At 37.0% G+C, this 14,907-nt stretch overlaps 1 protein-coding gene across 1 annotated transcript; it reads right to left on the reverse strand.

Moving 5' to 3' along the window:
• Positions 1 to 4: 4 nt before the first annotated feature.
• Positions 5 to 14,903, reverse strand: LOC136261544 (nucleosome assembly protein 1-like 1-A). Its single transcript, XM_066055559.1, has 19 exons — positions 14,668 to 14,903; positions 14,489 to 14,529; positions 13,940 to 13,983; positions 13,063 to 13,094; positions 10,674 to 10,722; positions 9,949 to 10,041; positions 9,580 to 9,711; positions 9,302 to 9,386; positions 8,987 to 9,057; positions 8,675 to 8,743; positions 7,780 to 7,830; positions 7,005 to 7,093; positions 4,621 to 4,691; positions 4,439 to 4,513; positions 3,776 to 3,822; positions 3,548 to 3,616; positions 3,418 to 3,501; positions 185 to 226; positions 5 to 133 (listed from the first exon to the last, which is right to left on the reverse strand). The coding sequence occupies exons 1-19, from the start codon at positions 14,694 to 14,696 to the stop codon at positions 101 to 103; spliced, it is 1,206 nt and encodes a 401-aa protein (XP_065911631.1). The 5' UTR covers positions 14,697 to 14,903; the 3' UTR covers positions 5 to 100.
• Positions 14,904 to 14,907: the final 4 nt, after the last annotated feature.

A 14,907-nucleotide genomic window follows, 5' to 3' on the forward strand; every position in this document is an offset into this window, starting at 1 on the left:
ACTATAAAACAAATATTACAGTTATGTACAATAAGTGGATAAAACGAGACATTTCAATACTCGTGTTAATGCATGACAATAATAATAATAATAGATGTTGTTATTGCTGTTTGCATTCTGCTGGCTTCTGACCCTGTAACAACAAAAACAATTATATTTACAAAAATAACAAGAAACCATGTACCTGTGGATTGTCAGGATCAGGATCAGCAAATTTGTCATCGTCCTAAAATGAAACAGTACAAGTTGACAAACAGAAGGATTGTTAAGTATGGCAGGAGAGGTTGGTATCTTGTACATTCTAATAATAAATGTAGGTGTCCGCTTTGCTCACTGCTAACCCACGTGGGACATATCTATTGGCAAACATTAGCAATGACAGCAGTGATGCTCAGTTGTATAATCACATACTGAACCATCATCACCCACTGAGCAAAACCCAACTTGTTTGCATTTTCCTCAAATCTTGTTTTATGACATTTTGTTTTAACCAATGGACTGTTAAATTTCTGGTAAGTGGTTTTGGAGTTATAGCGATAGACAACAAGCAATTGATTTGTACAGTGCTTATACGGGAAAAAATTACAGGTGCTAGTTTAATCGATCATAACTCTTGAGTGCAATGCAGAGTACAGTATAACAGTCGGCCATTTTCTGACAAAGTGATGCTGTTGACCGATCGATGCAGCCGTTGGTCGGCCATTTGTACCAATCAAAATTTTCACAACTGTAATTCTTTATTATTAGTCTTTATAACATATATTATTATTATTGTCGTATCGTTACCTTTCCTTATCAAAGGTATTTAATTGCTGTGTGAAGTTTTGATCCCATCAAAGCATCGACTCGATGCGCATGCGTAAGCTAGAGCACTGCACCTCATGTTTATCCAAATTATCAATTGTGGGATACAGTTGATATTGTGAAGGATCAATTACTACACTGACTACACAAGTGGCGCTTTCCAGAAGAAAAGAAAGTAATGTGTACAAAGTTGAGGTACGGTATTACTAAGTATAAGACAGCTGTTTTGTGGTAACAACGTGTAGAGAATGCACTGGCTGGAGAGAGTGTAGTGAAAGTCAGGTGATAAAGGTGTACTGCACGCAGCAAGTTCGAGAGTAAGTTTCAATATACTGCAATTCACAAGAGAAACTTTAGCAATAGCTAGTTGGGTAGTTATAAATCAATCTGTGTTGACTCAACACCACTTGTAACAAAGCATTTAGCCCAGCTAAGTCCACAAAGTGGCTGTACAATACATTGACTCATAGGTGAAGCAATACAAATTTAGTACATGCATTGCTGATAAATACAATTAATTCTCTGTAAAATGTATGCGTATAAAATTCAGTGATGAGTAGTTTAAAGTGGTCTCATTCAATATCAGAGTGATCCATTTTCAAAAATTTCCTGGGGGTGGGTATGCCTCCAGACCCCCTAAAAGGCTTGTGCTTCACACTGTGGGGTACACCTTTCTTATGGCCATGCAATTTCAGAAATGGCCAATCAAATTTACTTTTGGTTGGCCATTCTGTCCGAGCAATAATGTTCCCTTATATTGTACACTGCAATGGGCTATGGAGTTGGGACTTGTGCCATTCAATTCGCCATGAACTGGGGCATTCATCAACAAGGTATAGTTTTCGACTTAAATACACCCATGCTATCAAGCAAGAAGGCTGTTTAAGCTTAAAAATGGTGACAATCAAGTTACGTTTTACTGCAACGTAAACAAACACACGTAACTCACATTTGCTCCATGGTACAGAAACAAAACAAAGATATTCCTACTCTCCATGAAGAGGCGAATCCATTGCTATATTAGATTGTTTGATTCAAGTCTTCCTTCACTGCTTACTGAAGTAATTAAACTTTTGTGTAAAATTATTTATGTAGCACGTGTTTTACCCAATGTACTTCAATGGCATTTATCTCTAAAACAGAATTATGCAAACACGTTGGGTTTTTGCTCACCGGGTCACATATAGGGATATTATCATTGATCGACCTCCCCTGATGATATTGACTGAATACTATAACTGAAAAACGTTTGTGTGATAAACATATTTTGTAGTTTTACAAGCTGGACAAATTGAATTTTATAGTTTATAGTTCCCGTGGGTGCCATGAAAACTAGTGGTATTACAATTTGTGAAAGTTTGCTCATGCAAAAAAAATTCCAGGGGTATGATATATAATATAGTATATTAAAAATTATAAATTTAAAAATAAAGTAGGAATCCAAGCAATAAAAAGTAGCGAAACAAGAGAAGAATGATGGTAGCCATTACAGCATAGCTCGGTGGGAAATCCCTACTTTGGCATGATATAGCCATTATTTTGTGGTCAATGCCAAAGTAGGAATTTCTCACCGAGCTTTGCTGTAATGGCTACCATCGTTCTTCTCTTGTTTCGCTACTTTTTATTGCTTGGATTCCTACTTTATTTTTAAATTTATAATTTTTAATATACTAGTTTGTTTAGTTTTTTTTGTTAAAGCATACAGCTAGCTATAAACATGTGACTGTTCTATTAGGGTGACTGCTGTGTTAGAGTATCTCGAGGCAGCCTGCAAGATGTGCGCTTGCCAAAAAAGGGGCGTGGTTTCAATCGATTGTAGAGTATGTCGAGTCAGCCTTCCAAATTGAAGGTGTGTGGTCACTAAAATACAGCTAGCGCAAAAGGGGTGTGTCATTGTGGTTTCAATCGGTAGATCGATAACGCATAGAATGAAGAATGGGCGTGGTCTTGTGACCCATCGTGAAGCTAGCTAGTACCAGTACCTCATACAGTACCCTCCGTCATAGATTATATCAGTAAGGAATATAATCTATTCCTCTGTACAGTAGCATAGTCTAAGCGTCTTAAATAATTTTATGGCGTCTATTATGCTGCTTAAAGAAAGTGTTGATATGGAAAATTAATGCCTCAATATGGTTTCGTTGGATGAAGAAGAAGACAAGCAGCCTGATTGAAAGATAAAAGAAAAGACAAGGCGCAGAGGGCACACACTCGTCGGAACCCCAAAAGGCACATCCTACTGGTGAGTTTGCTAGTGTTGCGTAAAATGGTTGCGGTGCACTGCTTCGTTTGGCCTCTAGGCTTGCGACTGTGATCAGTCAGGCAGTCAGTCTAAAATTCAAAGTTTTGGCGATTTTTAAAATTCTGTATCCGGCCACCTGTAAGCGTTTTGTTGCATTTAATGCTGTTTTATGTATTATATGGACTAGTACTATTCCGTAAAGGTGATTTTCGTCTCGTAAGATATCTCTAGGATGATTTTTAAAGGCGCGATTTTGGGCGGCGCGCGAAAATTTCACATGGATTCCTACTTAAACGGTACGACCGTACCGTTTATAGACACTGTCATAATGACATGTTCAGAGCACAAAACAGGTCAGGTTCCTGACTTACCTCATCTTCTAGATCATCGTCATCCTCCTCCTCATCTGTTTCATCATAATCCTCCATCTTCTCTCCAGTAAAGAATAACACTGCCTACACACCACATGGTGATCACATGTTCATCATATGATGACTATACCTCTGGTATGACCTCGTCCCTAAAATATTCAGCTCTAGTAAAATCAGCTTCTAGTGCTTCCATTACAAGCTGCACAGCACATGCAAAAAAAAAAATTTCAGCAATACATGTGTACAATGTGAAGCAATATGAGTGTGTACTATCACTGCAATGTAATAATTCACTTATAGACCAATGTTTTCATAACTGCACCATCACTAGATATGTTACCATAATATGCACACTCACATAATCTTCATCTCCATCATCGTCGTCATCATCATCTTGCTGTGGTGCTATACAAATTATCAGCAGTGTAATTGGTGTACACGCGTACACACACACACACACACACAAGCAAATACTGTGTTAGATGGTTACGCTTATCCAGTGAACTAGCACTGGCACCTGTGCACTACTAAGGTATTGCGAGTCAGAGCAGGAAAACACACCCAATGTCATACACAAAACTGTAGTACCACCTGTACTCCTGGCTGGTCTCTGGTCATCACCACATGATCAGGGACAGAGATACCACCATTACACCTACAAGTAGTGTGTTACCAGGTTCACCAGGAGGAGGTTGGTACCACATACAACATGTACAGTAACATGTACCGTGTTTTTCAGGTTTCTTGTGAAAGTACAAATTGGAATAAGATCATGTGCATACATTCACGTGTAATTATTTGAATTTTGCAGGAATAGCTACCGTGTTTCTCAGGTTCAGGAACACCATACAAAACTTCTCAATAACTTCTTCTCCACCAGGAATAGACTTTAAGATGTTCTCCACCTTCTCTAGCGTGCAATTATTCACGTGCTTGCACGCCGGGGATCACGTTTATGTTTTGATTTTTGCAAGAAACCTGAAAAACATGGTCTATTGATTCAATCCATGTGTTTATTCACCTTCTGGTGGATCAAAGAAAGTGAAGAACGACTCATTGGGGACAGTTTTGGTGACGGTTCTAGTTTGTCCACGTCCTACAATAGCAAACAAACACCACATGTGGACAAAACTCATAAAAACATTAAAATAAAATCATGAAAACATCAAAGCAGAGGTTGTTGGTAAATATTAATAAACTTACCTTTATGTCTTTGCTTCTTCTTTACAGTTTTAACTGTAAGATTCTTCCCTTTTTTCCAGTCTATTTTACAGCTATGAACACAAGAGATAACAAATATGTACACTAGTGTTGGGAAATATAATGAATATATTTTCTATCATGATATATTTATGTCGTGATATGATAGCTAGAAATTATTCTTGTGATAGAGCTCATGTGACCTACCCAGTACTATGTATGTAAGCTTGTAAAATGGTGTTTCTAGTTTTGCCAAGCCTTGCACTGCACCCTCATTGAGAGTGCAGTTATACCATTAGATATTCTGGTAACATGTACACAGAGTTGGGGGTAACATGTTACGTAATAATATTACTTTTACAGTAACGAGTAATATAACACGTTACATGACAAAGTAGCAAGTATATCCAGAAATTGTAACGAATGTAACTCGTTACGTCCTTTTAATGCGCATTGTATCCAGGCACATGATTGATTGCACTTTGGGTCCAGACAAAAGACTGGAGATAGCGTTATAGGCCTGAACAAAGTGTATGGGGAGTGCCCTTGAGGCCAAGATACAACAAAAAAGTATGTATTTGTGGCTGAACTACACCATGTGTCTTGCTCGTGTCACTTGTAGTAGTTGTAGGCTGGTAGCTTGTATTTAAAAGGTTGGACTTACATTATAGTTTGTAACGAACAAATGTAATATGTAATATTATTACTAGTTACAGCCCTCAGAGTAGCGAGTATGTAACTCGTTCCTTTTTTCAGTAAGTAATATGTAACTGTAGCGCACTACATCACGTAAAAGTAATGAGTAATATGTAACTAGTTACATTTTCAGTGTAACGATCCCAACTCTGCATGTACATCAAATCTAGTATCCTTTCTACCATTCTAAAAGGTGCTAGGTAAATACACAGATATGTTTACAATGGTCAATGCAATGCAGTGATAGCTTACAAGTTACAATACTTAATTAGTCTTAAGGTTGAATCTATTACAAGTGTAATTGCATTGGCTCTTTGAACTACTGTTCTTACTGCCCAACCGTTATGGGTATACTGTATATCGTGATATATATTCATAGTATATTAAAAATTATAATTTAAAAATGTAGTAGGGATCCATATAGAGCTGGGCAATAGTAAAAAAATATCGAGTATCGTGACATTAATTTTCAAACCGTATCGTAATATTTAGCCTCTGCACTATCATGGTGGATATGACACTTCTAAATGACTACTAGTAATTCTATTCATGAACCATATTCTTGCCTTTTCACAAGAAACAAGCAATGTTTAGGTGTAAACAATGTATAAATTAACAAGTTTGCACAAAATTCTCAATTGTACAAACAGCTAGCTACTGATCTGTTATTTAGATACTATCGTGATACATATCGTTATCGTGATATATTCATTTCTATTGATCGTCTTGTGGAAATTTTGCTATCGCCCACCTCTAGATCCAAGCATTAAAAAGTAGTGAAACAAGAGATGAACGATGGTAGCTATTACAGCATAGCTCAGTGGGAAATCCCTACTTTGTCATTGAACACAAAATAATTGCTATACCATGCCAAAGTAGGATTTCTCACCGAGCTATGCTGTAATAGCTACCATCGTTCATCTCTTGTTTCACTACTTTTTATCACTTGGATCCCTGCTTCATTTTATATATATATAATTTTTTAATATACTAGTTAGTTTTTTTTGTTAAAGCATACAGCTAGCTATAAACATGTAACTGTTCTATTAGGGTGACTATTGTATTAGAGTATCTCGAGTCAGCTAGCCTGCAAAGATATATGTTTGAAAAGGGGCGTGGTAATTATGGTTTCAATTGATTATTAGAGCATCCCAAGTCAGCCTACCACTCAGCCTACCAACTCGAAGGCATGTGGTCACTAGCTATTCCGATATAAATACAGGTAGTGTAAAAGGGGTATGGTCATTGTGGTTTCAATTGATAATGCGTAGAATAAAGAATGGGTGTGACCTATCGTGAAGATACAGATGGCTATCTAGTACCGGTACCTCCGTACCGTACAGTAGCATTTAAGCACCTTAAATAATCTTGTGGCATCTATTATGTTGCTTAAAGAAAGTGCATGTTGATATGGAAAATCAACGCCTCAATATGGTTCATCGGATGAAGAAGACAAGCAGCCTGATTGAAGATAAAAGAAAATACAAGGCGCAGAGGGCACACACTCATTGGAACCCCAGAAGGCACACCCCACTGGTGAGTTTGTTATTGTAGCGTAAAATGGTGGCCGTGCACTGCTTCATTAGGCCTCTAGGCTTGCGACTGTGGTCAGTCAGTCAGTCAAGTCTAAAATTCGAGTTTTGGTGATTTTTAAAAATCCTTATATCCAATTACCACTCACGGTAACTCACCCAGCTGTTTTGATGATACTAGGACCTTTAAATGAAAATGGATCATTCTCATCCACCTTGCATTCCACCACATAACTTTTTGTGAGTACCTGAGTATGTATGTATATATGATGTCAATATGAAACATATACTAAGAACACAAAATCAGGGGGGAGGGAGTGTTATAGGACAAGCCCACTTGAATATATAATTTGTATTGCTCAAACACTGCAAGAGTTTCACGTGAACCAATATAGTCTCTGTACAGGAAGGGGTGCAACAGGACGCAATACATATTTCAGTTCTACTTTGTTGTTTGCAACGGTATAATTCTAGATTGAAAAAACCCAGCTGTTGTGGTGAAATGGGGCTTATAGTGATCACAATGCATGGCAGTCACAGTTTTCACGCCAACAGTAACACTGATTATAAATGATTATAATAGGATCGTTGATGTATGATCTGGTACTTCCAACAGGTAGTGTCACTGCTTTTAATAAAAACATTTTAACTAGCACTTCATAGTGCATGTGGGCTTGAATGCATCATGACCTATGCCGCGACACAAAATGGCATTGGATTTATTTAAATTCACATCAGCAAACTTTTGAAAGGCTTAAAAACAATTCACTCATTGTCGGTTGCCATCCATTTCAGTGGAGAGAAATTACACCATCAATTCTACTCAATTTTCTCTAACTTAATGCAATACTTTCATACAAACATTTAGATCACATTTAGACTTAAACTGTTAGCCCAACACTAGAGCCAGTAGTATGTTAAGTGATGTACTCACCTTGTTAGTAAAGTACTCATTATCTGTAAAGTGGAACTCCAAGGTAAAATCCTGAGTAAATAGGAGTAAATGTAACTTAGTAATACATACAAGAATATATCCATGTATCAGGCAGCCATGTTTGTAACAAAACTAAAACTTGATAAATTCATATGAAGTATACCTGATGTAGATCTTAATTAACTGATTACATTTGTGACTGGCTCTGGGAAAATCGGTCTTCACCCATAACAGCAGATTAGATTTTTTTTTGCCACGAACACAAAGCTACACTGTACATGAATAAACTCTCAAATTTCAGCCAGACCAGTGTGGTATGGTTTTGCTAGCTGCTTTTCCTAAACACAGTGGCAAGCTGTACAAGCGATATGAGGCCTCAATGGAACTCTAGCCAGCCCCTGGGGATAGCTGTATGCAGCTGTGCTCCATAGCATTGAATAAAGACCATGTGCTGTGAATTTCCTTTCATTTAAACCACATAATTTGGCCTAATTCATCACTATGCATTCTTTTATTTTGTAACCAACCTCCTCCACCCCTATTGGTGATCTCATCAAGTTAAAAATTATTAAAATGTGTGGCAAACTTAGCTGTTAACTCCTTGTACAGAGGATGCTCTGAAAGGTAAGGCACTTGTGTAAAACGTGTGAAAATTTGGTACACAAAATTTCAACCATTGGGAAGCTACAACACACTAAATTTTCACATTTCTCAATACTCATAAGAAATAGGGGATAAGACTGTTTCTCAGACTAGGTCATGTTTGACAGCGCAGGAAAAGCCATATCAGTGTATCCTTGTATGAATTACATTGCCACACTAATTTATTATTAAATTCGCTACCATACAACAAAGAACTATTATTGTTATTAGACAAAACATCATTATAACTCACTAGACCCTGTTGATCTGCATAAGTTGCTTTCACATTTATTAAATGACTAAGCAGTGGCTCATCATGTTCCTGATATAAACAAAGTTCTATTAATAACACTTTGTTAGGACAGTACAGTGAAACCTGGATGATAGGACCAACACTGATTTTCACTGTAGCTATGTGCTATTGAGTTACTTTGGGGCCTTAAGCTTAGTGTTAGGATTAAGTGTAGGTGTTCTCATTGCCTACTGCCTACGTACATTAACAGCTAGGTCCCACTGTGAGTATATGTGATATAGACAACGTGTGCTAATGTGTGCAGTTTCAAACCTTAATCATGTCTGTTAACATTTCAGCATTTTGTAATACTGTCAACCAAAAATCTGGAATTCCAACTGGCTCTATAAATGGGAGTAATATAAAACATACACATTACACACATACACAGTATTTTACACACCTACACCATACACACACAGACATACACACTATACAAAACACACACACACACAGACACACACACAGACATACACACTATACAAAACACACACACACACAGACATACACACTATACAAAACACACACACAGACATACACACTATACAAAACACACACACACACACACACACACACGCACACACACACCAGGTTCATTCTCTTTATTAGCTACAGTATCAGGCTGAGCAGCAGGGTCTGCACTACTTTCCATAGCTACCTTTGCCATATCATCCTGAGAAAATTACAATAATGGGAAAGCTGGCACCGTACAAGCATTTGTTCGATTACTAATTGCTAGGGCACACCAACACATTTAAAGGAGGAAAAATTAGAGATGTAACAATAAAGGTAAACACAATATTGTTGTATTGCCAATATTTATGTGCTTAATTGCATGTAGTCCCAACTTGTCCAGTTATACTTACAGTCAAGCCACTAACGGCATTGTCCCCATCTTTTTTGTTTTTATCAGAGCTGTCATCATCATCATCATCTTCATCTTTCCATTCACACTCCTTATCAGTTGGCTCATATGTACCCATCACTATGTCACTCCGCTACACAGGAGGACACAAATTATCACAGTTAATTTGATTATACGCTAAGTTAAAATAGATCATATAAATTTGTATTAAAAGGACAGGGATATAGCTCAGCCTATATCACATCATTTTCAACATCTTAATGGTGCGGGTGTGTGTGTGTCTGTGTGTGTGTGTATGTCTGTGTGTGTGTGTGTGTGTGTGTGTGTGTGTGTGTGCGTGTGTGTGTGCGTAAGTATAATATAAACCTACTCTGTCCAGCAGAGGTCTGAATCTGGTTGCATATTTGGCTTCCAATGCTTGTACTTCCATGAAAAACTCCTGCTCTATTTTGGTGTGTTCCAACTAAATAAACATACACATAAAAAGTAATAAGAGGAATGTTGATTAAAACAGACAAATTCTTAATAAGGAATTATCTAGCCATCTAGATATACCATTACCTGCTGATACTGCTCTTCCTTATAAATTACGATGGTTGCACAGGTACTAATTTATTACAACCATTTATGCAGCATATGTACCACTAGACCTTTAAGTACTGTATAATTTTACTACACAAGTTGTTGGGAATACTATCATACTATACTGCTCAGCTAGTCTGTTGCAATTTTATTTTGCATAAATTAGTGCACACGTGGCCTAGTATATAAGGAAGTTCAGTAGCTGTGACTCAGTAATGGTGCCTCAAGCTTAACAAGAGCTAGATAATGCCTGGTTTGTTAAGAGCTTGCTTCCCAGTCTGTGAGTTCAGTCCACTAAACAGTAAACACTATAGAAAAACAGTCACATTGACGCAATGTGACAACCAGAATCAGTTTATTGCATAAATTATAACCATAACCTTCATCCATATCCACTTTATACAAAGAAATTTATAAATTTGTATACTGCAGGACATGTGTACACTTACCACACATGCTATGAACACTATACAATGTATGTGTCAATCAATTATAATCTACAACAGTACATACCTGCAAGTTTTTTAATGCATTAATTCTTCTCTGAATTGAAGCAGGCAATCTAAAATACAAACAATCAATACATTAGTATGTATTGTAAGCACACAAACTGAGTCTACCACATGTTTAGGTTGAAACCATTTTTTATTGTAATTACTCAAAAACTGTCTTAATAGTTCATGGTGGTACTCGTGTGTTTGTACCTCATGCACTGCTCCATGCTTCTTTACATTTAAAAAAATTGTTTAATGTGGTACTGAACCGATTAAATCCAGCCACACAAAACAATTTGTTTTAACCAACTGCTTAATGACCTATTTTAGGGACTTGACACATTTGATACTGTTCAACCAGACACTGTAATATGTGACCTACTCAGTAAAACCCAACTTGTTTACATTTTCCTTGAACTTCCATTTTATACCTTTTTGTTGTCTAGAGGAAAAACCAATGAGCTGTTAAAAGTTTCAGCCTTTTCAGGTAAGAGCTTTTGAAGATATAGCAATAGACAACAAGAGCAAAAACAATCAATTTATATAGTACCTATATAGGAAAAATTACAGGTGCTCGTTTAATCGATCATAAGACTTACGTGCCTACAGAGTTGGGACTTTGTGTGATTTTATTCACCATGAACTTGTACATTTATCAAGGTATCGTTTTTGGCAAGAAGGATGTTCTAAGCCTAGAAACAGCAACAATAAAGTTACATTTTACCGCAACGTAAACAAACACACATCACTCGCATTTGTTTCATGGCACAGAAACAAAAAAAAGATATTCTTACTCTCCGTGAAGAGGCAAATCCATTGGTATATTAAATATATTATCAGGTGTCCTACAAACCTTCACAAGTGCTGTAAAGCATATATAAACTAGTGTCTATTTGGTTCTACTTGGGGTACTTAGAGATAACGAGTTACTCTCTAGAATTCCTATGGATATAATTACATGAAAATAACAAGGAGAAAACATCCTGACTGCCTGGTAGACTCCTGTAAGCGTTCGAGCATAAATCAGATGGCTGCAGGTTCGAGGCTACTTAGGATTTTTTCTCCTTTCTCAAACTTTTCAAACAGCAGGTTATAGGACCAGGTGTCCTACAGACCTCCAGCACTTGTGCTGTAAAGCATTAATAAATAAAAAATAAAATTTCAATTTGTGTCTTTCTTCACTGTTTACTGAAGTGATTAAAATGTACGTTATGTAGCAATTGTTATTACCCAATGTAATTCAATGGAGTTTACCTAAAAAACAATTATGCAAACATGTTAGGTTTTTGCTCAGCAATTAAGCCACATTTAAGTGTATCACTGAATAATATCAATTATCACTAATGTCACAAGCATGACATATTTGAGTAAACAAATATTTCTTATGAGAAAATCAGTTAATACTTCACTTGCTCAAAAGGATTTGCTAGCCCCACGTCCCCACCACTTCCTGCTGATCTACCCATAGCGATCATGTTGTGCAATAATGACAACACACATGTCAGATTCCATATCAATTACATCATGAATCATTATATTTGTAAAGGATTAAATATTAGGGCTTGTGATGATTGCCATGATCCTTATAATAGTAAACCTCCACAAACTGCAGTATATCAACCACAGTCAGTTGTGAGACAGCGCCATAATTAATTTTGGCAAGTATTACCAGGAGCACATTGAATCCTGTGGACAAGGGATCATGCAATTAACTACATTACTAACATTATGGACAAAATCAAACACAGTGTCTAATGATAGTGACGTATATAATTAGTTACATCATTCTTACATGCAACAAGGATACAGAGAAATGGGTCGTTACTCCATCTTGTGTGAAAGTAGCAAATATGCTCGATAAGAAAGCCATCTACTCGAAGGGAAAACTTGGAACAGTCAATGAAGTGATTTTGTATCACTAGCAAATGTAGAACTAAGGCCTGTGTTACCATTCTTCCCTTGTGTCATAATAATTCATTGTGGCAGTAACATGACACACACAAGCATGTGCCTCTCTACAATGTGTTAAAAATGGAATTTTAAATTATTCATTAGTACATGGCAGCCATGTTTGAATCACTGTTTACAGAGTTACATGTTCCCCTGTCCATAGGATGATGCACTCCTAGCAGAGCTCAAACAGCTTGTCATTTTCCAACCCAAAAGCCACAATGACCGACCGCTGAACAGCTTGGTTGTCCATGTTTAGATTGTTAAAGCCATCTAACATAGCTTCACAAGATTTCTGCTTACAAAGCCACCCTAGCTGCACAAAGTAGGCATGCCTGAAAATTGTGAAAAGCAAATTAAGCAATATGTATGCCTGCTTGCATAGCTAACACAGCACAGTTTATTGCTTAGAATGTCACTACACAAAACTGTATACTACACACATTAGGTTGTATTACTTTGGCATTTCCAGTTCACTTGCCACTTTGGTCTATAATAAAACAACACAAACATTATTATACGTACATGAATATATGGCAGACAGTTATACACCACTTTAGAGCTGAGGGGATTATGATAACAACAATAGACCATGAGATAGTGTACACATGTGTGCTAAATGTACTTATTAAGAAACATGGATTACAGAAACAAACACGATTAACAGGGTTATGGCTCGTAGGTTCACTATTCCCCCCCAGGATTATACTTAAAGCCTTCCTATATTACAAATCAAGTGATAATCTTTCCCAAAGTTGTATAATCAAATGGTCAATATTCAGTGGCATCACACTAAAATTTCACCAAAATTATGAATCTTCATACCTAATTTTTCAAACTTTTTCTGGGGTAGGGATGGGAATGACCCCAGAAACATCACACTTTTTTGCATTTTGGTGTTTCACACGCCAGCCTTGAGTAATACTGAGACTTACAAGTGTAATTACCCACTGGTGGTGTTAGTTTGATTCAGCCTAATGTGTAATTTGGATCATTTTTTTGCTGTAAAATCTAGTCACACATGTACTAATCAGGTCTATGAACTCTCATAAGTACTATGAAAAAAACATGTCATCGCCTGAAACAACACGACACAGTATTTGGATTGGATGATTTGTACGTACAAGGTTGACTGATAATAGTCGCTGAGAATTGCTAGCAATATTGTAATACTCTATCATTAGATATATATGTATTGACCGAGACCATGATGATCGATGATCACACTAGCTCAGCTGTATTTCATTACAAGGGTAGCTGTATACAAAATGGAGTAGATAATGTTTCAAATAATAATGCACGGTCAATTAAAGTACAGCCTGCTTGTATGCTCACTTTCAAATATTGTCGTAGGTCTTGTAAATCAACTGCTTCATCACCTAAAACAATGATTTGTAAACATTCACCAACAATATGGCAAGATAGACATATTAATTAAGTATACTTTACTTCTCATGCTAGTTGGTAATGACGGGTGGTATCACATGCTGGCTTAATACAAACAAGTTTCTTTCTGCAAATTACAATGTATTTACGGTAAAACATGCGGTATAGCCAACCATGCAACAGCTATACAGATGGCATCTGTGTGACGTTGCTTATCTAGAGATATGACTAGCAAGTAGCCTAATGAACACAACAGGATTTAGCCAGTTCTACATGGAATTAGTACAACCTCTTGTTCATGACTGTTGCAAGCTAACCAGCTAAAATGCGTCAAATATGCAGCCACGCTTTGCAACTCTAATAACACATTACTACAACACCCATTCTCTACCGTCAACTGTATCAATAGAATGATGGTGAATGGCAACAATAGGACTACCAGATATTGCATTACATTGTTTATAAACAACATGCTGATAGACACACTGGTGTTCTTACTGTCTTCAGCATCAGCTTGAGTGGCTACTTTGAGCTTCTTCCTGAAAAAACAACAACACGATGCTTAAAAACATTCGAATACACCACGTGCACACTTCGTTCAAGTCAAAACTACAATTACACAACACAGCCTTCGTTACAAATACAAAATTACGACAATTCAAGCTCTTATTTCGTACTTTGATAAATCTTTGCCTTTCCCGGACATGTTTCTTCAAAATATCTTTTCTCTTCTTCCGCTTAAAAATCTCTCTGGGGAAGCAGCAACGAAGGAAACACCTATATATCAATTCGGGAAGACTTTATCAAGTATGCTCAATATCGCCGAGCCGCAGAGCCACTCTTTGCTGGAAACACGTGCTTCACGCTAGGCGGGAAGAAATTGACTTTGACACGTGATCAAAATGACGCGTTATGAT

This window comes from Dysidea avara, chromosome 7, assembly GCF_963678975.1.
Source record: "Dysidea avara chromosome 7, odDysAvar1.4, whole genome shotgun sequence".
Taxonomy (NCBI): Eukaryota; Metazoa; Porifera; class Demospongiae; order Dictyoceratida; family Dysideidae; genus Dysidea; species Dysidea avara.